The sequence below is a fragment of the Rhinoraja longicauda genome, chromosome 12 (genome assembly GCF_053455715.1).
Source record: "Rhinoraja longicauda isolate Sanriku21f chromosome 12, sRhiLon1.1, whole genome shotgun sequence".
Classification (NCBI taxonomy): Eukaryota; Metazoa; Chordata; class Chondrichthyes; order Rajiformes; family Arhynchobatidae; genus Rhinoraja; species Rhinoraja longicauda.
The window spans coordinates 52747466-52774154 of record NC_135964.1 but is presented as its reverse complement, the minus strand read 5'-3'; the positions used below and the strand labels follow the sequence as shown (position 1 = coordinate 52774154).

General features: G+C 53.0%; 1 protein-coding gene across 1 annotated transcript in view; it reads left to right on the top strand.

Annotated features, from left to right (window-relative positions):
* Positions 1-26689, top strand: part of robo2 (roundabout, axon guidance receptor, homolog 2 (Drosophila)) — a 122818-nt gene that overhangs the window by 60771 nt on the left and 35358 nt on the right. Inside the window, exons 11-15 of the mRNA XM_078409756.1 lie at positions 3102-3144; positions 6042-6187; positions 8625-8885; positions 18803-18959; positions 25537-25797. Coding sequence (XP_078265882.1) covers positions 3102-3144; positions 6042-6187; positions 8625-8885; positions 18803-18959; positions 25537-25797 — 868 coding nt within the window. The remainder of the gene's footprint in view (positions 1-3101; positions 3145-6041; positions 6188-8624; positions 8886-18802; positions 18960-25536; positions 25798-26689) is intronic.

The following is a 26689-nucleotide window of genomic DNA, read 5'->3' as shown; positions in this document are numbered from 1 at the left end:
GTGGGGCTAAGATGGAGGCAGAACGTGAGGAGCAGCCCCTTCAGATATTGGACCAGGGGCTGCAACCTCTCGCACAGTAAATACAAACGGTACGCGGTCTCTTCCTCGCCGCGGAAGCGACAGGCTGCCGGCGAGTCCGTGAACCGCTCCAGTACCTCCTGCAGGGCCACGGCTCTGTGCAACGCTCCCCACCCCAGGCCCCTGATGTAAAGGGGGAGGACTCCCCTTGTAGAGAGAACCCCACTGAGGACCGCCCCCGCTCTGTGTCTACCCCGTGCCGATCCTGCCCAGAGAGTTGGGGGATATAAAGACAACTTCGCACATCCCTCAGTTAAACGGCCATGAAATGCTTTCTTAAACAGTGAAGGTTTATATTTATGTTTGATGACTTTCCAAGTGTGGATGCCTCTAAATAAAACCTTCCCATCAAAAAGCCAGTGTTATGAATCTCGCCAGAGAGACACAGAGTGCTGGAGTAATCAGCGGGCCAGGCAGCGTCCATGAATCTCGCAGCCGGTGTAAACGTTGCTCGGAATTGTCGTGTTGTGTCACCAAACTATCCCTCATCCCCTGTTACTATTCGCTCCACAACACCGATGTAGTTTAGCCATCAGTGTAGTTTAATATAGGCAAAGTGGCTTCACACGAAACATCAGACTTTAGAGATACAGCGCGAAACATAGAAACATAGACAATAGGTGCAGGAGGAGGCCACTCGGCCCTTCGAGCCTGTACGCACCGCCATTCATATGATCATGGCTGATCATCCAACTCAATATCCCGTACCTGCCTCTCTCCATACCCCCTGATCCCTTTAGCCACAAGGGCCACATCTAACTCCCTCTTAAATATAGCCAATGAACTGGCCTCAACTACCTTCTGTGGCAGAGAATTCCACAGATTCACCACTCTCTGTGTGAAAAAAAACATTCTCATCTCGGTCCTAAAAGACTTCCCCCTTATCCTTAAACTGTGACCCCTTGTTCTGGACTTCCTCAACATTGGAACAATCTTCCTGCATCTAGCCTGGTCCAACCCCTTAAGATTTTGTAAGTTTCTATAAGATCCCCCCTCAATCTTCTAAATTCCAGCGAGTACAAGCCGAGTCTATCCAGTCTTTCTTCATATGAAAGTCCTGCCATCCCAGGGATCAATCTGGTGAACCTTCTCTGTACTCCCTCTATGGCAAGAATGTCTTTCCTCAGATTAGGAGACCAAAACTGTACGCTATACGCGAAACAGGCCCTTTGGCCCACTGGGTCCGTGCCGACCGGCGATCCCCGCACACTAACACTATCCTACACACACCAGGGACAATTTTCAATTTTTTATCGAAGCTACTGACTTCCAAACCTGTACGTCTGTGGAGTGTGGGAGAAACCAGAGCACCCGGAGAAAAACCCACGCAGGTCACGTGGACAACGTACAAACTCCGTGCAGACAGCGCCCATAGTCGGGATCGAACCCGGGTCTTTGGCACTGCGAGGCAGCAACGCCTCACAGTTGCTGGAGTAACCCAGCAGGTCAGGCAGCGTCTGTGGAGAACATGGATAGGTGACGTTTCGGGTCAGTCTGAAGAATGGTCTCGACCCGTCACCCATTCCTTCTCTCCTGAGATGCTGCCTGCCCTGCTGAGTTACTCCAGCATTTTGTGAATAGTTAATGTTAGTGTTGTGTAATGTTCAAGAGCCTGATTGTTGTTGGGAAAGAAACTGTTCCAGAACCTGGAGGTCATGGTTTTCAGGCTCATGGTAGCCATGAGATGAGAGTGTGGCCAGGGTGGTGAGGGTCTCTGGTGATGCTGGCTGCCTTATTGTGTGGCAGGCCTCCTGTAGGTCCCAGGATGGTGGGGAGGTCAGTACCCGCGATGGACCGGGCAGTGTCCACCACTCTCTGTGATCTCCTTCGTTCCTGGGTGTTTGGGTTGCCGAACCAGGCCGTGATGTAACCAGTTAGTGTGCTCTCCATCCCACACCTGTACAAGTTCAAGAAGGGTCTCGGCTCGAAACGTCACCCATTCCTTCTCTCTGGAGATGCTGCCTGACCCGCTGAGTTACTCCAGCACTCTGTGAAACGTCACATATCCACGTTCTCCACAGAGTATGTACACTGTATACACACACACTGAACTGTTCTCTCTCTCGTTTATATTGTTCCCAGTGTACTATTTTACATATTGTGTTGTGCTGCTGTAAGTAAGAACTTCACTGTTCTATCTGGGACATTAAAGGTTGCCAACTGTCCTGTATTAGCTGGGACATCCGTATTTTGGGCTAAATTGGTTTGTACCATATGGGACCACACTTGTCCCGTATTAGGCCCGGGGGGCGCTGTAGGCCCGGACGCTGTAGGCCCGGCCCGGACAGTGTAGGCCCGGACACTGTAAGCCCGGACAGTGTAGGGCCAGGCATTGTAGGCCCGGACAGTGTAGGCCCGGGGACACTGTGGGACCGGACAGTGTAGGCCCGGACTGTAGGCCCGGACACTGTAGGTCCGGTCAGTGTAGGCCCAGACAGTGTAGGCCTGGTCACTGTACACCCGGACACTGTAGGCCAGGACACTGTAGGTCCAGTCAGAGTAGGCCCCGACGCTGCAGGCCCGGACAGTGTAGCCCCGGACACTGTAGCCCGGACAGTGTAGGCCCGGACACTGTAGGCCCGGAGGCCCGGGCGCGGCCTAACGGAGGTTGCGTAGCAACCCGCCTCCCGGCCCGGGCGGCCGCCATTGGTGAGCGGGAGCGGTGACATCACCCTTTGTCCCTTATTTGGGAGTGAGATAGTTGGCGCCCCCTAGGGACACATGACAATAAAACACTCTTGACTCTTGACTCTCTCTCTCTCTTTACTTTAACATTTTTGCTTGACATTCGTGCCAACTTGTGTCTTGGATGGCCAGATAACATCAAGACGTGCTTACGACTAGGACCAAAATAACACTGTGGACGGCCCGGGTGGTAATGGCCAACTCTCTCCAGATGCAATGAAATGACCGTAAATGCTAACTGTATAAGTAACGGTGTCTTGTTTTGTTCTCCCTCTCTCTCTCTCTCTCTCTCTCTCTCTCTCTCTCTCTCTCCCTCCCCTCTCTTTCCAAAAATACAGTCACGTTTCAACGGGTGGATGGAGGAATAATGAGCAATGGAAGGTAAGCTGATTAAAGGAAGCAAGACCTTGCATGTTTATAGAGTAATGGCTCGAAGGGCCGAATGGCCTACTCCTGCACCTATTGTCTAATGTCCGTTTAAGAATAAGGGGCGGGTCATTTAGAACGGAGAAGAGGAAAAACTTTTTCAGTCAGAGAGTTGTGAATCTGTGGAATTCTCTGCCTCAGAAGGCAGTGGAGGCCAATTCTCTGAATGCATTCAAGAGAGAGCTAGATAGAGCTCTTAAGGATAGCGGAGTCAGGGGGTATGGGGAGAAGGCAGGAACGGGGTACTGATTGAGAATGATCAGCCATGATCACAATAGACAATAGACAATAGGTGCAGGAGGAGGCCATTCGGCCCTTCGAGCCAGTTCTGCCATTCAATGTGATCATGGCTGATTATTCTCAATCAGTACCCCGTTCCTGCCTTCTCCCCATACCCCCTGACTCCACTATCCTAAAGAACTCTATCTAGCTCTCTCTTGAATACATTCAGAGAATCGAAGGTAGGCAGAGAATTCCACATCTGAGGCAGAGAATTCCACATTGAATGGCGGTGCTGGCTCGATGGGCCAAAAGGCCTACTCCTGCACCTATTGTCTATTGTCCATTGTCTATTGAGACGCTGCCTGACCCGCTGAGTTACTCCAGCATTTTGTGCCGACCTTCGATTTTAACCAGCATCTGCAGTTTTGTGGGGGTTTTTTGCTCGGCAGTTAATGTTTGTTGGAACGAGGCCTAGACACAGATTGTGGGCCAAATGCGTCGGATGTTTAATTCCCTCCATATGTCAGGAAGGGAACGAGCAACCGAGATGGAACCAGGCGGGCTGCTTTTGGAGATAGACGTCGGCTGCATTAATTGTACATTAGTTAACGTGGTCTGGCCCGAATGTGCCTCCTCTTATTCTACTGCTTCCACATTGCTTTGACTTCCCCAACTAGGCCTAATCGATCTCGTGGTAAATGACTCCTAGATGATGGATTGGTGGAAGCCTAATCACCTGGCATGGTGCTTCAGTGGTGTCAGGCATGTTAGATTAATATGTGTAAGAAAATAACTGCAGACGCTGGTACAAATCAAAGTTATTTATTTCACAAAATGCTGGGGCAACTCAGCAGGTCAGGCAGCTGGGTAAGGTCGCCAACTGGCCCGTATTAGCCGGGACATCCCGTACTTTGGGCTAATTGGTTTGTCCCGTACGGGACCTGCCCTTGTCCCGTATTAGGCCCGGGGAGCGCTGTAGACCTGGACACTGTAGGCCTGGGCACTGTAGGCCCGGACACTGTAGGCTCGGACACTGTAGGCCTGGGCACTGTAGGCCCGGGCACTGTAGGCCCGGACCCTGTAGGCCCGGGCACTGTAGGCCCGGGCAATGTAGGCCCGGACACTGTAGGCCCGGACACTGTATGCCCGGACACTGTAGGCCCGGTCACTGTAGGCCCGGACACTGTAGGCCTGGACACTGTAGGCCCGAACACTGTAGGCCCAGAAACTGTAGGCCCGGACACCGTAGGCCCGGGCATTGTAGGCCCGGACAGTGTACGCCCAGGCACTATTGTCCCGGGCACTGTAGGCCCAGACACTGTAGGCCCAGACACTGTAGGCCTGGACATTGTAGGCCCGGACACCGTAGGCCCGGACAGTTTAGGCCCAGGCACTGACGGAGGTTGCGTAGCAACCCACCTCCCGGCCCGGGCGGACGCCATTGGTGGAGCGGGAGCACGTGGCCACTGGCTGGGTGAGGTCACGTGGGGCGCGGGGCGGTGACGTCACCTTTTGTCCCTTATTTGGGAGTGAGGTAGTTGGCAACCGCTACCTTAACCCCATGCACTGATTCTATCTTTTCACACTCTCAACTGTTCTATAAAACCAAGCTTTTAAGGTCGTAAGCAACAGGCATAGAATTAGGCCATTCGGCCCATCGAGTCTACTCCACCATTCAATCACGGCTGATCTATCTCTCCCTCCTAACCCCATTCTCCTGCCTTCTCCCCGTAACCTCTGACACCCGCACTAATCAACAATCTATCTGTCTCTGCCATAAATATATCCACTGACTTGTGGCCTCCACAGCCGCCTGTGGCAAAGAATCCCACAGATTCACCGCCCTCTGTCTGCTGACCATCGACCCGTGTGTCTATAGGCCGACTCCGTCAAAACTTTGGGTGGATTCCCGGTCTCGCTGGACACCGTGGTGGGCTAATCAGCCCTTCTACCGCTGTAATTGGACTTGGGGGTTGCCAACTTCCTCACTCCCAAATAATGGACAAAGTGACGTCACCGCCCCGCGCCCCACGTGACCTCACCCAGCCAGCGGCCACGTGCTCCCGCTCCACCAATGGCGGCCGCCCGGGCCGGGAGGCGGGTTGCAATGCAACCTCCGTTAGGCGGCGCACGGGCCTCCTGACCTACACTGTCCGGACCTACAGTATCTGGGCCTACAGTGTCTGAACCTACAGTGTCTGGGCCTATGCTGTCCAGGCCTACAGTATCTGGGCCTACAGTGTCCCGGCCCACAGTGTCCAAGCGTAGAGTGTCCAGTCCTACAGTGTCCGGGGCCTACACTGTCCGGGCCCACAGCGTCTGGGCCTAGAGTGTCCGGACCTACAATGTCTGGGCCTACACTGTCCAGGCCTACAGTATCTGGGCCTACCGGGTCCGGGCCTACAGCGCCCCCCCCGGGCCTAATACGGGACAAGGGCGGTCCCGTACAGGACAAACCAATTTAGCCCAAAATACGAGATGTCCTGTCTAATACGGGACAGGTGGCAACCCCAGTCCCACTAGTGTCTAGGTGGGTGTGATGGGGGAGAGTTGGGTCATGTTGGGTCATGCTGCCTCTGAGTGTGTGTCATTCTCTCTCTCTCTTTCTCTCTCTCTCTCCCTCTCTTCAGCAGGCCGGGCCTGCTCAACCCTGGAGACTCCAGCTACCCGTGGCTGGCAGATTCCTGGCCCGCTACCAGCCTGCCCGTCAACGGGAGTACCAATGGGCCCGGAGACCTGGGAGGAGGAGGAGGAGTTGGCAACTTTGGCCGTGCTGGTGAGTGGGGGCGCGGGGCGTAGTGGTGGGTGCCGGGGGGGGGGGGGGGTCTGTGTCTCCAGTGGGGGGGGGGGGGGGTCTGTGTCTCCAGTGGGGGGGGGGGGGATTTGAAGTAAGGACATCCTTGCTATTGAGGGCATGCAGCGTAGGTTCACCAGGTTAATCCCCGGAATGGCGGGACTGTCATATGTTGAAAGACTGGAGTGACTAGGCTTGTATACACTGGAATTTAGAAGGATGAGAGGAGATCTTATCGAAATGTATAAGATTATTAAGGGGTTGGACACGTTAGAGGCAGGAAACATGTCCCCAATGTTGGGGGAGTCCAGAACCAGGGGCCACAGTTTAAGAATAAGGGGTAGGCCATTTAGAACGGAGATGAGGAAAAACTTTTTCAGTCAGAGAGTTGTGAATCTGTGGAATTCTCTGCCTCAGAAGGCAGTGGAGACTAATTCTCTGAATGCATTCAAGAGAGAGCTAGATAGAGCTCTTAAGGATAGCGGAGTCAGGGGGTATGGGGAGAAGGCAGGAACGGGGTACTGATTGTGGATGATCAGCCATGATCACATTGAATGGCGGTGCTGTCTTGAAGCCGGGACAGACCGAATATTGGGCTAAATTGGTTTGTCCCGTGCCCTTGTCCCGTATTAGGCCCGGGGGGCCGCTGTAAGCCCGGCCGCTGTAAGCCCGGACGCTGTAGGCCTGGACGCTGTAGGCCCGGGGGGGCGCTGTAGGCCTGGACAATGTAGGCCCGGACACTGTAGGCCCGGACAATGTAGGCCCGGACACTGTAGGCCGGGACACTGTAGGCCCGGACACTGTAGGCCCGGACACTGTAGGCCGGGACACTGTAGGCCTGGATAATGTAGGCCTGGACACTGTAGGCCCGGACACTATAGGCTCGGACACTGTAGGCCCGGACACTGTAGGCCCGGACACTGTAGGCCGTGACACTGTAGGCCCGGACACTGTAGGCCGGGACACTGTAGGCCTGGACACTGTAGGCCCGGACACTGTAGGCCTGGACACTATAGGCCCGGACACTGTAGGCCCGGACACTATAGGCCCGGACACTGTAGGCCGGACACTGTAGGCCCGGACACTGTAGGCCGTGACACTGTAGGCCCGGACACTGTAGGCCGGGACACTGTAGGCCTGGATGTTGTAGGCCTGGACACTGTAGGCCCGGGGGCCGGGGCGCCGCCTAACGGAGGTTGCTCAGCAACCCGCCTCCTGGCCCGGGCGGCCGCCATTGGTGGAGCGGGAGCACGTGGCCGCTGGCTGGGTGGGGCGCGGGGCGGTGACGTCACCTTGCCCCGTATTTGGGAGTGGGATTGTTGGCACCCAGAGGGTCGGTGAGGGGGCGGGAGGGGACAATAGACAGTGAGGACGGAGATGGCGGCCAGGTGCTGGGTGTCCCAATCTGTAATTCCAGCAACACCATGTTGTTGTTTTTATATGTAAGGGATGGATTTAGTCAGTGGATTGTGAAGGGCGTTCAGCGTTTCACAGATGGAGGCCATATATCATCTTCACTCCACTGGTTCACAGGCTGCATCTGTTCCCAAACACTGACACGCTGGGTGACATGTTTATGTTTCATGTCAGGTGTGGTCCTATGCTGGTGCACTCACAGATCACTGACTCTCTCTCTCTCTCCCTCTCTCCCTCCCCTACTCTCCCTCCCTCTCTCTCCCTCTCTCCCTCCCTCTATCTCCCTCCCTCCCTTTCTCTCCCTCCCTCCCTCTCTCCCTATCCCTCCCTCTCTCTCCCTCTCTCCCTCCCTCTCTCCCTCCCCTTCTCTCCCTCCCTCTCTCTCCCTCCATCTCCCTCTCTCTCCCTCCCCTTCTCTCCCTCCCTCTCTCTCCCTCCATCTCCCTCTCTCTCCCTATCCCTCCCTCTCTCTCCCTCTCTCCCTCCCTCTATCTCCCTCCCTCCCTTTCTCTCCCTCCCTCCCTCTCTCCCTATCCCTCCCTCTCTCTCCCTCTCTCCCTCCCTCCCTCCCTCTCTCCCTCGCTCCCCCTCCCTCCCTCCCTTTGTCTATCCCATCCTCCTTCATCCTCTCTCCCTTTCTTTTTCTCTCTCTCCCCTTCTCTCTCTCTCTCTCTCTCTCCCTCTCTCTCTTTCCTTACTCGGATGCTCTCCCTTCCTCTCTCCCCCGTTCCATCTCTCTCTCTTCCTTTCTCCCTCCCTCTTTCTGTCTCTCTGTTTCCCCCTTCTCTTCCTCTCTCTCTCTCTCTCTCTCTCCTTTCTCTCTCTCCCTCTCTCTCTCCCTCTCCCTCTCCCTTTCTTTCACTGCCTCTCTCTCTCTCTTTCTCTCTCCCTCTCCCCCCTTTCTCTCTCCCTCCCCCTCTCTCTCTCTCCCTCTCCCCCTTTCTCTCCCCCTTTCTCCCCCCTTCTCTCCCCCCCTCTCTCTCTCTCCTGCACCACCCCCCAGGCCAGGATGACAAGTCAGCCACCATGTTGTCAGACAGCGCTATCTACAGCAGCATTGACGTCACCACCAAGACCAGCTTCAACAGCCCGGGCCTACTAACCCAGGCCACACCGTATGCCACAACGCAGATCCTCCACTCCAGCAGCATCCAGGAGCTGGCCGTGGACCTGCCCGACCCCCAGTGGAAGGCCTCCATCCAACAGAAGTCTGACTCGCTGGGCTGCGGCTACTCCCAGCCAGACCCGGGCAAGTTCAACAACGGTGAGTGGGAGGGTAAGTCCAAGCCTGTGCCACCATTTCATCCACTCACCAGGAGACTCTGCTTGTACCTCAGGCCAGGAGTGTCAACATGGTGGCCGCCCGTCTTTCACATCCTTCCCATTGGGAATCTGGACACCTGGAATTCTGGACAATCCGTTTGGGAACACGAGCTGGAATTTACATCGGTCTGCAAGCTTCCACATAATACATGACACGATAGGGCACTGTGGAACTTTACACCGATCAGCCAAAACATTATGGAGGCATGCAGGTACAGCAGGCAGTGAAGAAAGCCAATGGAATGTTGGCCTTCGTAACGAGAGGAGTTGAGTATAGGAGCAAAGAGGTCCTTCTGCAGTTGTACAGGGCCCTGGTAAGACCACATCTGGATTATTGTGTACAGTTTTGGTCTCCTAATTTGAGGAAGGACATCCGTGCTATTGATGGCGTGCAGCGTAGGTTCACGAGATTGTTAGACAATAGACAATAGGTGCAGGAGGAGACCATTCAGCCCTTCGAGCCAGCACCGCCATTCAATGTGATCATGGCTGATCATTCTCAATCAGTACCCCGTTCCTGCCTTCTCCCCGTACCCCCTGACTCCGCTGTCCTTAAGAGCTCTATCCAGTTCTCTCTTGAATGCACTCAGAGAATTGGCCTCCACTGCCTTCTGAGGCAGAGAATTCCACAGATTCACAACTCTCTGACTGAAAAAGTTTTTCCTCATCTCAGTTCTAAATGGCCTACCCCTTATTCTTAAACTGTGGCCCCTGGTTCTGGACTCCCCCAACATTGGGAACATGTTTCCTGCCTCTAACGTGTCCAACCCCTTAATAATCTTTTACATTTTGATAAGATCTCCTCTCATCCTTCTAAATTCCAGTGTATACAAGCCCAGTCGCTCCGGTCTTTCAACATATGACAGTCCTGCCATTCCGGGAATTAACCTGGTGAACCTACGCTGCACGCCCTCAATAGCAAGAATATCCTTCCTCAAATTTGGAGACCAAAACTGCACACAGTACTCCAGGTGCGGTCTCACTAGGGCCCTGTACAACTGTAGAAGGACCTCTTTGCTCCTATACTCAACTCCTCTTCTTATGAAGGCCAACATTCCATTGGCTTTCTTCACTGCCTGCTGTACCTGCATGCTTCCTTTCAGTAACCGATGCACTAGGACACCCAGATCACGTTGTACATCCCCTTTTCCTAACTTGACACCATTCAGATAATAATCTGCCTTCCTATTCTTACCACCAAAGTGGATAACCTCACACTTATCCACATTAAACTGCATCTGCCATGCATCCGCCCACTCACACAACCTGTCCAAGTCACCCTGCAACCTCATAGCATCTTCCTCACAGTTCCCACTGCCACCCAGCTTTGTATCATCTGCAAATTTGCTAATGGTACTTTTAATCCCTTCATCCAAGTCATTAATGTATATTGTAAATAGCTGCGGTCCCAGCACCGAGCCTTGCGGTACCCCACTAGTCACTGCCTGCCATTCTGAAAGGGACCCATTTATCCCCACTCTTTGTTTTATGTGGACCCTTGCAGACCCCAACCCAAGCTTAACGCCAAAGTTTTATTCCAATGGGTCCATGGTCACCACAACACAAACAAAAAAGACCCGAGATGCTGGAGTAACTCAACGGGTCGAAGTTTGTTGGTGGGACTCTCCTTCTGACCAAATGTGCAGGAGAAAAATAACTGCAGATGCTGGTACAAATCGGAGGTAGACACAAAATGCTGGAGTAACTCAGCGGGTCAGGCAGCATCTCGGGAGAGAAGGATTGGGTGACGTTCTGGGTCGAGACTCTTCTTCAGACCAAAGGTTCCCTTGGAATGTAAGTCGGATGCAAAGACGTTGGCCACTGATGGTGAAACTACCTTCTTGTAACGTAGGCTTTTGTGATTCCTCATAACCTCCCACTGCTTCTGCATGTGCTTTGCGTGTGCTTTGCGTGTGCTTGCGTGGGCTTGCACCGCGAGCTATTAACACCCAATGCCGCTTGACTTCTCCGCTTTAACCTTTAGCCCTGCTTATCATCCCTGACTATCGATTGGCCGAGGGGTTGTCTAACAGAATGCCCCATCATCATTCTGAAGATTTCAACACCTCCAGCTCCCACAACAGTTCAGAAAGAAGCCTCTCAGGTTTGTCCTCCGTGCTAACGCCACCCACCCACCGCTCGAGAAAGAGGGGCCATGCTGTGTCGTGGAGAGAGAGAGAGAGAGAGAGAGAGAGAGAGAGAGAGAGAGAGAGAGAGAGAGAGAGAGAGCGAGAGAGAGAGAGAGAGAGAGAGACGTAGGCACAAGGAAACTGCAGATGGTGGTTGAAAAAGAAAGGCACAAAAGTGCCGGAGTAACTCAGTGGGTCAGGCAGCATCTCTGGAGAACATGGATAGGTGACGTTTCACAGAGTGCTGGAGTAACTCAGCGGGTCAGGCAGCATCTGTGGAGAACATGGATAGGTGTCCTCTGGTCCTCGATTCCCCTACTCTGGGCAAGAGACTCTGTGCATCTACCCGATCTATTCCTCTCATGATGTTGTAAACCTCTATAAGATCTCCCCTCATCCTCCTGCGCTCCATGGAATAGAGACCCAGCCTGCTCAACCTCTCCCTGTAGCTCACACCCTCTAGTCCTGGCAACATCCTTGTAAATCCTCTCTGCACCCTTTCCAGCTTGGCAACATCTTTCCTATAACATGGTGCCCAGAACTGAACACAATACTCTCACTGTGACCTCACCAACGTCTTATATATCTGCAATATAGACAATAGGTGCAGGAGGAGGCCATTCGGCCCTTCGTGCCAGCACCGCCATTCAATGTGATCATGGCTGATCATTCTCAATCAGTACCCCGTTCCTGCCTTCTCCCCATACCCCCTGACTCCACTATCCTTAAGAGCTCTATCTAGCTCTCTCTTGACTGCATTCAGAGAATTGGCCTCCACTGCCTTCTGAGGCAGAGAATTCCACAGATTTACAACTCTCTGACTGAAAAAGGTTTTTCCTCATCTCCGTTCTAAATGGCCGACCCCTTATTCTTAAACTGTGGCCCCTTGTTCTGGACTCCCCCAACATTGGGAACATGTTTCCTGCCTCTAACGTGTCCAACCCTATGAAGGGCCTGTTTCCACACTGTATCACTCTATGGCTCTATGAAAATCCAACACCTCACATTTCTCTGTATTAAATTCCACCAACCATTCCTCTGCCCACCTGCCCAACCAATCAAGGTCCTGCTGCAGTTTCCCGACCGATTATGTTCCGACACTCTAGGTTTCCGCCATTTTCGCTCTGGACAGTGTAGGCCCGGAGGCCCGGGTGCTGCCTAACGGAGGTTGCGCAGCAACCCGCCTCCCAGCCCGCCATTGGTGGAGCGGGAGCACGTGGCCGCTGGCTGGGTGAGGTCGCGTGGGGCGCGGGGCGGTGACGTCACCTTGTCCCATATTCGGGAGTCAGACAGTTGGCAACCCTGCCCTTCGGCCCACCGAGTCCGTGCCGACCAGCGATCGCCCGTTCACACTGGCTCCATCCGACACACACACACACGGACTAGGGACAATTTACAGAAGCCAATTAACCTACGAGCCCGCACGCCTTTAGAGTGCGGGAGGAAACCGGAGCACCCGGAGAAAACCCACGCAGGTCACGGGGAGAACGTACAAACTCCGTACAGACAGGCAGCGCCCGTAGTCGGGATCGAACCCGGGTCTCCGGCGCTGTGAGGCAGCGACTCTACCTCCTGGATAGAGTTTGCGTAACTGCACTTGGCTGGGAAGAAGGCAAGATGTTGTCACCAGCAGCTTGTGCCAAGGCAGCCGTGCCTACGATAACATTTCACTTCCAAGATTCGGACCCAGCGAAAACGATGGAACCAAGTTTTGGGAGAGGTATTGCTGTTTTGGAGTGAGTTCGACGTCAGAGTGTTTCACTTGCAACAACCCTTCTCCTCGCTGTGTGTTGTCAAGGAGGTGAGAAATTCTAAAATTAGTTGGCACGGGCTTAAAGTGAGAGGGGAGGAAATATAACGGAGCTCAGGGGCGATTTCTTCACTCAGAGGGAAATCCGTATCTGGAACGAGCTCCCAGAGAGATCTGCAAAACCAGGCACAGTTACGACTTTTAAAAGAGATTTGTTATACAATGTGGAAACAGGCCCCTTCGGCCCACTGGGTCCACGCCGACCAGCGATCCCCGCACACTAACACTATCCTGCACACACTAGGGACATTTTCTTACACATACACCAAGCCAATTAAACTACAAACCTGCACGTCTTTGGAGTGTGGGAGGAAACCGAAGATCTCGGAGAAAACCCACGCAGGTCACGGGGAGAACGTACAAACTCCGTACAGGCTCTCCGCACGTTCCGAACACCTCCGACAGACCAAGTGGTCTTTCCCTGGCCCTGACCCCACCTCAACCATCCCTCCCCCCCCCTCCTCCTGACACCACCTCACACCAATCCTCCAGAGGAGGTTTACGAGAACGATCCCAGGAATGAGTGGGTTAACCTATGATGAGCGTTTGTGGGCACTGGGCCTGTACTCGCTGGAGTTTAGAAGGTTGAGGGGGGGACCTCATTGAAACGTACAGAATAGTGAGCGGCCTGGATAGAGAGGATGTGGAGAGGATGTTTCCACTAGTGGGAGAGTCTACGACCAGAGGGCACAGCCTCAGAATTAAAGGACGTTCTTTTAGGAAGGAGATGAGGAGGGATTTCTTTAGTCAGAGGGTGGCGAATCAGTGGAATTCTTTGCCACAGACGGCTGTGGAGGTCACAAGTCAGTGGATATTTTTAAAGGCAGAGATAGATAGATTCTTGAACAGTGCGGGTGTCAGGGGTTATGGGGAGAAGGCAGGAGAATGGGGTTAGGAGGGAGAGATAGACAATGGACAATAGACAATATTGGAAGGAGTAGATGATGGGCCGAATGGCCTAATTGTGTCCCTCTAACTTGTGAAGCTGTGGTGATAGCAGCATTCAGCACTGTGGGAACGGGGGGCTACACTGCAGGAGAGGGTCAACGAGAATCGATAACCTATGAGCTTGTTTCATCTAAAACACATCGAGCGGGCGGTCACGGTGGCGCGGCGGTAGAGTTGCCGCCTTACAGCGAATGCAGCGCCGGAGACCCGGGTTCCATCCCGACTACGGGCGCTGTCTGGACGGAGTTTGTACGTTCCCCCCGTGACCTGCGTGGGTTTTCTCCGAGATCTTCGGTTTCCTCCCACACTCCAAAGACGTGCGGGTTTGTAGGTTAATTGGCTGGGCAAATGTAGAAATTGTCGCTAGACAATATACAATAGACAATAGACAATAGGTGCGGGAGTAGGCCATTTGGCCCTTCGAGCCAGCACCGCCATTCAATGTGATCATGGCTGATCATTCTCAATCAGTACCCCGTTCCTGCCTTCTCCCCATACCCACCGACTCCGCTATCCTTAAGAGCTCTATCTAGCTCTCTCTTGAATCTATTCAGAGAATTGGCCTCCACTGCCTTCTGAGGCAGAGAATTCCACAGATTCACAACTCTCTGACTGAAAAAGTTTTTCCTCATCTCTGTTCTAAATGGCCGACCCCTTATTCTTAAACTGTGGCCCCTGGTTCTGGACTCCCCCAACATTGGGAACATGTTTCCTGCCTCTAACGTGTCCAACCCCTTAATAATCTTATACGTTTCGATAAGATCCCCTCTCATCCTTCTAAATTCCAGTGTATACAAGCCTAGTCGCTCCTGTCTTTCAACATACGACAGTCCCGCCATTCCGGGAATCAACCTAGTAAACCTACGCTGCACGCCCTCAATAGCAAGAATATCCTTCCTCAAATTTGGAGACCAAAACTGCACACAGTACTCCAGGTGCGGTCTCACTAGGGCCCTGTACAACTGCAGAAGGACCTCTTTGCTCTTATACTCAACTCCTCTTGTTATGAAGGCCAACATTCCTAGTGCGTGTAGGATAGTGTTAGTGTGCGGGGATCGCTGGTCGGCGCGGACCCGGTGGGCCGAAGGGCCTGTTTCCGCGCTGTATCTCTGAACTAAATGAACACTAAACACGCGATTGATGGACGCAGTGAGTTGGAACAGGCAGCGGCTGCAGCACTTCTGACGGCCAGACACAGACGTTTCAAGAAGCATCCTTTGTCAAAACTCCTGTGGCTCGATGCATCCACTCCCCTGCTCCCTCACAGATGTTGTCCGCTTGCCTGAGTGCTTCCCCACATCCTCCTCACTCTGTCCCTCTCTCTCTCTCTCTCTCTCTCTCCATCTACACCTCACTCTGCCTCGGCAAGGCCAGCAGCATCATCAAGGACCAGTCTCACCCCGGCCACTCCCTCTTCTCCCCTCTCCCATCGGGCAAGAGGTACAGAAGTGTGAAAACGCACACCTCCAGATTCAGGGACAGTTTCTTTTCCCGGCTGTTATCAGGCAACTGAACCATCCCACCACAACCAGAGAGCAGTGCTGAACTACTATCTACCTCATTGGTGACCCTCGGACTATCCTTGATCGGACTTTGCTGGCTTTACCTTGCACTGAACGCTATTCCCTTATCATGTATCTGTTCACTGTGGACGGCTCGATTGTAATCATGTATTGTCTTTCCGCTGACCGGTTAGCACGCAACAAAAGCTTTTCACTGTACCTCGGTACACGTGACAATAAACTCAACTAGACAATAGACAATAGGTGCAGGAGGAGGCCATTCGGCCCTTCGAGCCAGCACCGCCATTCACTGTGATCATGGCTGATCATTCTCAATCAGTACCCCGTTCCTGCCTTCTCCCCATATCCCCTGACTCCGCTATCCTTAAGAGCTCTATCTAGCTCTCTCTTGAATGCATTCAGAGAATTGGCCTCCACTGCCTTCTGAGGCAGAGAATTCCGCAGATTCACAACTCTCTGACTGGAAACGTTTTTCCTCATCTCAGTTCTAAATGGCCTACCCCTTATTCTTAAACTGTGGCCCCTGGTTCTGGACTCTCCCAACATCGGGAACATGTTTCCTGCCTCTAACGTGTCCAACCCCTTAATAATCTTATACGTTTTGATAAGATCTCCTCTCATCCTTCTAAATTCCAGTGTATACAAGCCTAGTCGCTCCAGTCTTTCAACATATGATCGTCCCGCCATTCCGGGACCTTCTCCCCATATCCTCTGACTCCGCTATCCTTAAGAACTCTATCTAGCTCTCTCGTGAATGCATCCAGAGAATTGGCCTCCACTGCCTTCTGAGGCAGAGAATTCCAGATTCACAACTCTCTGGGTGAAAAGGTTTTTCCTCGTCTAATTGACTAACGTAAGAGTCCAGCAACGATGAAACACATGGAATGTACAACAACATCATGAGGGGAATAGATTGGGTAAATTCACAGAGGTAGTGGAACCAAGGACCACAGGACGTAGTTTAAGGCGACTGGGGAAAGGTTTAATAGGAACGCAAGGGGCAACATTTTCACACAGAGGGTGGTGGGTGTGTGGGGTGGGAGGCAAGAAGAGGTAGTTGATGCAACAACTTGTTGCCTCAACTAACATAGAGAAACATAGAACATAGAAAATAGGTGCAAGAGGAGACCATTCGGCCCTTCGGGCCAGCACCGCCATTCATTGTGATCATGGCTGATCAGCCACAATCAGTACCCCGTGCCTTATTAGGCACTACATTATTTGAGGGCGGTCACGGTGGCGCGGCGGTAGAGTTGCCGCCTTACAGCGAATGCAGCGCCGGAGACCCGGGTTCCATCCCGACTACGGGCACTGTCTGTACGGAGTTTGCACGTTCTCCCCGTGACCTGCGTGGGTTTCCACCCACACTCCAAAGACGTGCGGGTTTGTTAGTTAATTGGCTTGGTATAAATGTAAAAATTGTCCCTGGTGTGTGTAGGATAGTGTTAGTGTGCGGGGATCGCTGGTCGGTACGGACCCGATGGGCTGAAGGGCCTGTTTCCGCGCTGTATCTCTAAACTAAACTAAACTAAATTTGGGTAATGAAGTATTGGGTATGAGGTACACGTGAATGTAATAAACCAAACAATAATGAATAGTGAATAGTGGTGGGGACACGAGACGATAGGACTTTATTGATCCCAAGAGGGAAATTGATCTGCCAACAGTCATAAAAACACAAAATACATGAAACATTATATACAGCATCACACAATATATAGAAAGAGCTGCCAGAGGAGGTAGTTGAGGCAGGGACTATAACTACAATTAAAAGACGTTTGGACATGTGCATGGTTAGGAATAGTTTAATAGACAATAGGTGCAGGAGGAGGCCATTCGGCCCTTCGAGCCAGCACCGCCATTCAATGTGATCATGGCTGATCATTCTCAATCAGTATCCCGTTCCTGCCTTCTCCCCATACCCCCTGACTCCGCTATCCTTAAGAGCTCTATCCAGCTCTCTCTTGAATGCATTCAGAGTATTGGCCTCCACTGCCTTCTGAGGCAGAGAGTTCCACAGATTCACAACTCTCTGACTGAAAAAGTTTTTCCTCATCTCCGTTCTAAATGGCTTACCCCTTATTCTTAAACTGTGTGGCCCCTGGTTATGGACTCCCCCAACATTTGGAACATAATTTAGAGGGATATGGGGGAAATGTGGGCAAACTAGCTTAGATGTGGCGTCTTGGTCAGCATGGACAAGTTGGGCTGAAGGGCCTGTTTCGGTACTGTACGGCTCCATGCTAGGAGTAACTCAGCGGGCCAGGCAGCATCTGTGGAGAACATGGATAGGTGACGTTTCACAGAGTGCTGGAGTAACTCAGCGGGTCAGGCAGCATCTGTGGAGAACATGGATAGGTGACGTTTCACAGTGTGCTGGAGGAACTCAGCGGGTCAGTGCCCTAGCTTATGGAAGGGCCGTTCAGAAGCCTGATAACGGAGGGGAAGAAGCTCTTCCTGAGTCTGGTGGTACGCGCTTTCAAGCTTCTTTGCCTTCTACTGAATGGGAGCGGGGAGAAGACAGAATGACCGATGTGGGACAAGTCTTTGATTTTGTCAGCTGCTTTCTCGAGGCAGCTTGGAGTCAGGGATTAATCGGGTAGACGGACAGAGTCTCTTGCCCAGAGTAGGGGAATCGAGGACCAGAGGACACAGGTTCAAGGTGAAGGGGAAAAGATTTAATAGGAATCCGAGGGGTAACTTTTCCACACAGAGGGTGGTGGGTGTATGGAACGAGCTGCCAGAGGAGGTAGTTGAGGCTGGGACTATCCCAACGTTTAAGAAACAGTTGGACAGGTACATGGATAGGACAGGTTTGGAGGGATATGGACCAAGCGCGGGCAGATGGGACTAGTGTAGCTGGGACATTGTTGGCCGGTGTGAGCGAGTTGGGCTGAAGGGCCTGTTTCCACACTGTATCACTCTGTGACTCTAAGTGTAGATGGAATCAATGGTGGGGAGTCTGGGGTGTGTGATGGACTGGGCTCCATCTATGAGTTAGATAGAGCTCTAGGGGCTAGCGGAATCAGGGGATATGGGGAGAAGGCAGGCACGGGTTACTGATGTGGACGATCAGCCATGATCACAATGAATGGAGGATCTGGCTCGAAGGGCCGAATGGCCTCCTCCTGCACCTGTTGTCCACGTTTCTCTGTTTCTACGTAACTCTTGCGGACTTGGGCAGAGCTGTTCCCAAACCAAGCTGTGATCTGACCCCGCGCTTTGCTTCCGATCGTGTACCTGTAGTTACGTAGCCTTGTCGCTGGACGGTCCCATAGACTAGACGGGCAGAGTGGTCTGTCGATGCACTGCCAGAGGGTATCCCCTCTGCCCCCCCCTAACCCCGCTCCCCACCCCCCCCCCCCCACCCCCGCACACCTCCCTGGCTGATCCGTGAACGATGAGGTAGCGTGACCGCCGCGATGTTAACATCTGCCGTCACTTGCAGGTGGGAAAGGTGGAAAGAAAAAGAAGAACAAGAACAACGTGAAGCCGCACAAGAACACGGCGTCGAACTGGTCCAACGTGCCGCTGCCTCCACCCCCAATCCAGCCGCTCCCCGGCACCGAGCTGGACATCTACATCACCGACCAGCAGGAGAACGGGTAACGGCCGAACACCAACACCATTGCTGCACTCTGATTGTGCCTTTGTGTTATTTGTTTGTTTGTGCGTGCATTTGTGCGTGCGTGCATTTGTGTGTGCGTGCGTGCATCTATGCGTGCGTGCGTGCATGCATGTGTGTGCGAGCATTTGTATGTGCGTGCGTGTGCATGCAAATGTGTGCGTGTGCGTGCATTTGTGCATGCGTGTGTGCGTGCATTTGTGCGTGCGTGTGTGCATGCATGTGTGTGCGTGTGTGTGTTTATGTATTCAAGAGAGAGTTAGATTTAGCTCTTCGGGCTAACGGAATCAAGGGATACGGGGAGAAAGCAGGAACGGGGCACTGATTGTGGATGATCATATTGAATGGTGGTGCTGGCTCGTAAGGGCTGAAAGGCCTCCTTCTGCACCTATTTTCTATGTTTCGATGTGTGCGTGCGTGTGTGTGGTTATATATGCATGTCTGCACGTGTGTGTGAGTGCGTGCATGCGTGTATGTTTATGTGTGCATGTGTGTGTGTGTGTGTGTGTGTGTGTGTGCGCGCGTTTATGTGTGTGTTTGTGTGTATGCGTGCGTGCCTGCACTTGCGTGCGTGTGTGCGTGTGTGTTTATGCATGTGTGTGTACGCGTGTGTGCGTGCGTGCATGTGTGCGTGTGTGTTGATGCATGTGTGTGTTTGTGTGTACGCTTGCGTGCGTGCGTGTGTGTGTGTGTTGATGCATGCGTGTGTTTGTGTGTATGCGTGCGTGCGTGTGTGTATGCGTGTCTGTATGTACGCGTGCGTGCATGTGTGTGTTTCTGTGTACGTGTGTGTACGCGTGCGTGCGTGCGTGCGTGTTTTTATGCGTGTGCGTGTGTGTGTGTGTTAGGCTGGCCAAGTCTCCACTGTGCAATATGTTCCTCATGTACCCGCCCCGAGTCTGTTAGTTGCTCTGGCAACTGCAGTTATTGAGGGGCTAATGTGATCGGGGGGGGGGGGGGGGGATTGGCAGGGGGTGCCAAGGCAAAGTCCCATCTCCAATCTTCTACACGCCCATCACTGAGAAGCTCCTGCCGTTCCCACAAGCCCCCCCGACCCAGCGCTGTGTGAACAGTTGGCCGTTTATCGCAGCGCCTCATTCCACGTAAAACGGCAAATAGGTTTCCCTTCGCCCTGCCAAATCCCCCCTCTTTGTCAACAGAAGCGGAGGTCTTAGCACGCCGTTGATTTGAAGGTCTTTTGCTGGATGGCTCCCATCCCTCGAGCTCTCCAACAAAGAGTCATCAAATTATCTTCCCCCACTCCCGCGGGCGGGCGGGCAGGACGGGCAGGACGGGCCGTCTACATCTCCCCATTTCCCTCTCCCCCCCCCCCACCCCCCGTGACTTTCAGCCAGTCTGAGGAAGTGTCTCGACCCGGAACGTCACCCGTTCCTTCTCTCCACAGATGCTGCCTGACCCGCTGAGTTACTCCAGCACTCTGTGAAACGTCACCTATCCATGTTCTCCACAGATGCTGCCTGACCCGCTGAGTTACTCCGGCTGTTTGTGTCTGTCTCCCTCGTCCTTTCTTGCGTTCACCTTCATCGATGTGAGAGCGATTGATGCAGATGGAGAAGCGTGGGGATTGGGGGGGGGGGGTGGGCAGCGTGAGGCTGGAACGCGCTGGGATAATGACATCCCGTTTAAGTCGTTAGCTGCTATTAGTATGTAAATTAACCCAGCAATCCCTGGCAAGATCAGAGACTCCCTGTGTGTGTGCATGTGTGTGTGTGTGTTTGTGTGTGCACATGTGTGTGTGTGTGTGTATCTGTGCACGTGTGTGTGTGTGTGTAGGCGTGCGTGTGTGTGTACGTGTGTGTGCATGTGTGCGTTTGTGTGTCCTTGCGCGCATGCATGCGTGTGTGTGTGCACGTGTGTTCTTGCGTGCGTTGCGTGTGTGTGCGTGCGTGTGTGCATGCGTGCGTCGCCTGTGTGTGTGTGTGTGTGCGTGCGTGCGTGCGTGTGTGCGTGCGTGTGCGTGTGAGACCCTTCTTCAGACTGCTTAGGGGATAAGGAAATGAGAGATCGCCTATATAATCTCTCTTTTTCCTTATCTCTAACCAGTCTGAAGAAGGGTCTCGATCCGAAACGTCACCCATTCCTCCTCACCTTCCCAGTGTTTAGTTTAATTTATTATCACGTATACCGAGGGACAGTGAAAAACCAGATTCAGGGAGAGTTTCTTCCCGGCTGTTATCAGGCAACTGAACCATCCCACCACAACCAGAGAGCAGTGCTGAACTACTATCTACCTCATTGGTGACCCTCGGACTATCTTTGATCGGACTTTGCTGGCTTTACCTTGCACTAAACGCTATTCCCTTATCATGTATCTGTCCACTGTAGACGGCTCGATTGTAATCAGGCATTGTCTTTCCACTGACTGGTTAACACTCAACAAAAGCTTTCCACTGTACCTCGGTACACGTGACAACAAACTAGACTGAACTGCAACTGAACAGCTTTTGTTGCGTGCCAACCAGTTAGCGGAAAGACCATACGTGTGCAGTTTTGGTCTCCTAATTTGAGGAAGGACATTCTTGCGAGCGCAGGTTCACCAGGTTAATTCCCGGGGTGGCGGGACCGTCATATGATGAAAGAATGGGTCGACTGGGCTTATATTCGCTGGAATTTAGAAGGACGAGAGGGGATCTTATGGAAACGTATAACATTCGTAAGGGATTGGACAGGCTAGATGCAGGAAAAATGTTCCCAATGTTGGGGGAGTCCAGAACCAGGGGGTCACACAGTTTAAGAATAAGGGGAAGGCCATTTAGGACTGAGATGAGGAAAAACTTTTTCACCCAGAGAGTTGTGAATCTGTGGAATTCTCTGCCACAGAAGGCAATGGAGGCCAATTCACTGGATGGTTTCAGGAGAAAATTAGAAAAAAGCTCTTAGGGCTAACGGAATCAAGGGAGTGGGGAGAAAGCAGGAACGGGTTAGTGATTGTGGATGATCAGCCATGGTCATATTGAATGGTGGTGCTGGCTCGAAGGGCCGAATGGCCTCCTCCTGCACCTATTTTCTATGTTTCTTTGCTCCATTCACAATGTGCAGATACATGATAAGGGAATAACGTTTAGTGCAAAGGTAAAGCCAGCAAAGTCCGATCAAGGATAGTCCGAGGGTCACCAATGAGGTAGATAGTAGTTCAGCACTGCTCTCTGGTTGTGGTGGGATGGTTCAGTCGCCTGATAACAGCCGGGAAGGAACTGTGCATCTGAATTAAATGGTGCAGGATGGTACCTGACTACTTAAGGAACCGTTTAGTTTAGTTTGGTTTGGTTTGGTTTAGTTTAGTTAGAGATACAGCGCGGAAACAGGCCCTTCGGCCCACCGGGTCCGCGCCGACCAGCGATCCCCGCACACTAACACTATCCCACACAGAGTAGGGAGAAATTTTACATTTATAACCAAGCTGATTAACCAACAAACCTGCACGTATTTGGAGTGTGAGAGGAAACCGAAGATCTCGGAGAAAACCCACGCAGGTCACGGGGAGAACGTACAAACTCCGCACAGACAGTGTCTGCAGTCGGGATCGAACCCGGGTCTCTGGCGCTGCATTCGCTGTAAGGCGGCAACTCTACCGCCGCGCCCCCCTTTAGCCTATGAAATGGAAGGTGATTTAAAAGCACGTTAAAGAACTCAATCCCCCTACTCCCAATTCCTCCGTCTACGCCGCATCTGCGCCTGGGATGAAGTGTTTCACACTAGGGCTTCAGAGACGTCCTCATTCTTCAGGAAACGGGGCTTCCCCTCTTCCATTATAGATGAGGCTCTCACTAGGGTCTCTTCTACTTCCCGCAGCTCCGCTCTTGCTCCCCCTCCCCCCACTCGCAACAAGGACAGAATCCCCCTCGTTCTCACCTTCCACCCCACCAGCCAGCGGATCCAACAAATCATCCACCAACATTTCCGTCACCTACAACGGGACCCCACCACTGGCCACATCTTCCCATCCCCTCCCCTCTCTGCGTTCCGCAGAGACCGTTCCCTCCGTAACTCCCTGGTCCACTCGTCCCTTCCTACCCAAACCACCCCAACCCCGGGCACTTTCCCCTGCAACCGCACGAGATGCAACACCTGTCCCTTTACCTCCCCCCTCAACTCCATCCAAGGACCCAAACAGTCTTTCCAGGTGAGACAAAGGTTCACCTGCACCTCCTCCAACCTCATCTATTGCATCCGCTGCTCCAGATGTCAACTTATTTACATTGGCGAAACCAACCGCAGGCTCGGCGATCGTTTCGCTCAACACCTGCGCTCGGTCCGCATTGACCAACCTGATCTCCCGGTGGCCCAGCACTTCAACTCCCCCTCTCACTCCCAGTCTGACCTTTCTGTCATGGGCCTCCTCCAGTGCCATAGTGAGGCCCGCCGGAAATTGGAGGAACAGCACCTCATATTTCGCTTGGGCAGTTTGCAGCCCAGTGGTATGAACATCGACTTCTCCAACTTTAGATAGTTCCTCTGTCCCTCTCTTCCCCTCCTCCTTCCCAGTTCTCCCTCTATCTTCCTGTCTCCACCTATATCCTTCCTTTGTCCCACCCCCCTGACATCAGTCTGAAGAAGGGTCTCAACCCGAAACGTCGCCCATTCCTTCTGTCCTGAGATGCTGCCTGACCTGCTGAGTTACTCCAGCGTTTTGTGAATTAAAGAACTCAACGTAACAGTCTGACCCAAGTCACTTTTTCTACTTTGATGTGCAGGAGGAAACTGCAGATACTGGTTTAAAACCCAAAGATAGACGCAGAGCGCTGGAGTAACTCAGCGGGACAGGCAGCATCACTGGGGAGGAGGAATGGGTGACGTTTCGGGGTCGAGACCCTTCTTCGTCTGAAGCCGCCTGTCCTGCTGAGTTGCTCCAGCTTTTCGAGACTAATTGAATAACAACACTTGGAACCATTTGACGCACTTCTCCAAATGAGCCAATTATCCAAAGTGAAATTGTGTTTAAACTTGTCAGCAAAGTGGAGAGAGAGGTCGGTACGAACATGCGGTTAGATATTCGGGAGAGGTCAGTCCTTGATGCTTTCTGCTAATGATATCATTATTCATCATTCTGGAAAACCATCGCAACCTCACACGTTAATTAGGATTCTATAACCTCGTACATTTTAATTACTGTCACTGAGAATATTTACCTTTACTTTACCTTGCCCAGAACGTCATTCCCTTATCATGTCTCTGTACACTGCAGCATAATCAATTACCAGTCTCACCCCACCCCGGCCACTCCCTCTTCTCCCCTCTCCCATCGGGGCAAGAGGTACAGAAGTGTGAAAAAGCACACCTCCAGATTCAGGGACAGTTTCTTCCAGGCTGTTATCAGGTGTTATAGGGCGGTCACGGTGGCGCGGCGGTAGAGTTGCCGCCTTACAGCGAATGCAGCGCCCGAGACCTAGGTTCCATCCCGACTACGGGCGCCGTCTGTGCGGAGTTTGTACGCTCACCTGGGTAGACACAAAACGCTGGAGTAACTCAGCGGGACAGGCAGCATCTCTGGAGAGATGGAATGGGTGACGTTTCGGGTCGAGACCCTTCTTCAGACTGATGTCAGGGGAGGGGGTGGGACGGAGATAGAATGAAGTCGGAGGGAGGGAGAGTGGTGGGAGAACTGGGTAGGGGGAGGGGATGGAGAGAGAGGGAAAGCAGGGACTATCTGAAGTTGGAGAAGTCAATGTTCATACCACTGGGGTGGAAGCTGCCCAAGCGAAATATGAGGTGCTGTTCCTCCAATTTGCGCTGGGCCTCACTCTGACAATGGAGGAGGCCCAGGACAGGAAGGTCAGTGTGGGAGTGGGAGGGGGAGTTGAAGTGCTGAGCCACCGGGAGATCAGGTAGGTTAAGGCGGACTGAGCGGAGGTGTTGAGCGAAACGATCGCCGAGCCTGCGCTTGGTCTCGCCGACGTACAGGAGTTGACACCTGGAGCAGCGGATACAGCAGATGAGGTTGGACGAGGTGCAGGTGAACCTCTGCCCGTGACCTGCGTGGGTTTTCTCCGAGATCTTTGGTTTCTTCCCACGCTCCAAAGACGTGCAGGAATTTGTAGGCTAATTGGCTCGGTTATAAATGTAAAAGTGTGTGTAGGATAGTGTCGGTGTGCGGGGATAGACAACAGACAATAGGTGCAGGAGGAGGCCGTTCGGCAATTCGAGCCAGCACCACCATTCAATGTGATCATGGCTGATCATTCTCAATCAGTACCCCGTTCCTGCCTTCTCCCCATACCTCCTGACTCCGCTATCCTTAAGAGCTCTATTTAGCTCTCCCTTGAATGCATTCAGAGAATTGCACTCCACTGCCTTCTGAGGCAGAGAATTCCACAGATTCACAACTCTCTGACTGAAAAGGTTTTTCCTCATCTCCGTTCTAAATGGCCGACCCCTTATTCTTAAACTGTGGCCCCTGGTTCTGGACAATCTAGAAAGGATCGCTGGTCAGACTACAGTGAGGGTTGAAGGGCAGGGAGACGGGTCGGTTCGTGCGCTGTGTGACGTAGCTCTGACTGCTCTACCTTCTTCTCTCTTCTCTCCGTCGCGGTTTGCAGCTACGACAGCGATGGCTGGTATCCAACTCCGCCGGTCAAGTCCTACCTCCACCAGGGCATGGAGGACGAGCTGGAGGAAGAGGAAGACAGGGTCCCCACGCCGCCGGTCCGCGGAGTGGCCTCCTCCCCTGCTATCTCCTTCGGGCAGCAGTCCACCGCCACCCTGACCCCATCACCCCGGGAGGAGCTGCAGCCCATGCTCCAAGCCCACCTGGATGAGATCAGCCGGGCCTATCACTTTGACATCTCAAGGCAAGCCTGGTAAGCTCGGGGCACCCTGCACTGGCTTGGTGGGACCACCCTTGGGTGGGACGAGTCTTTGGTGGGACAAGTCCTTGGTGGGACAAGTCCTTCAGTCCATCCCTTATTAGGACTACCCTTGGTTGGGGCCATCCTAGGTGGGACAGCAGGCCTTGGTGGGATGAGTCCTTAATGGGTCCATCCCTTGTTACGCCCATCCCTTGGCGGGACTACCCTTGAGACCATCCCTTGTTGGGTCCACCCCTTGGTGGAACCACCCTTGGTGGGATTACCCTAGAGACCATCCCTTGTTGGGTCCATCCCTTGGTGGAACCACCCTTGGTGGGTTGAGTCCTTGGTGGGACTAGTCCTTGAATCCATCCCTTGTTGCATCCATGCCTTGTTGGGACTAGCCCTTGGTTGGACCAGCCCTTGGTGGGAAGAGTTCTTGCTGGGATGAGTCCTTGATGAGACCATCCCTTGTTGGGTCCATCCCTTGGTGGGACCACTCTTCGTGGGACGAGTCCTTGATGGGACCAGCCCTTGTTTGGCCCAGCCCTTGTTGGGAACCAAGCCTTGTTGTCACTAGCCCTTGATTGGACCATTCCCTTGGTGGGACCATAAGTTCAAATGTTCTAGGAGCAGAATTCGGCCGTTCGGCCCATCAAGTCCATTCTGCCATTCGATCGTGGCCAATCTATCTCTCCCTCTCAACCCCATTCTCCTGCCTTCTCCCCATAACTGCTGACACCCGTACTCATCTGCATAAGGTGGCACCACCCCACACTGGGACCACCCCTTGGTTCGACCACCCCTTGGCACGACCATCCCGTGGCACGACCACCCCTTGGTAGGACCACCCCTTGGCACGACCACCCCTTGGTAGGACCACCCCTTGGTAGGACCACCCCTT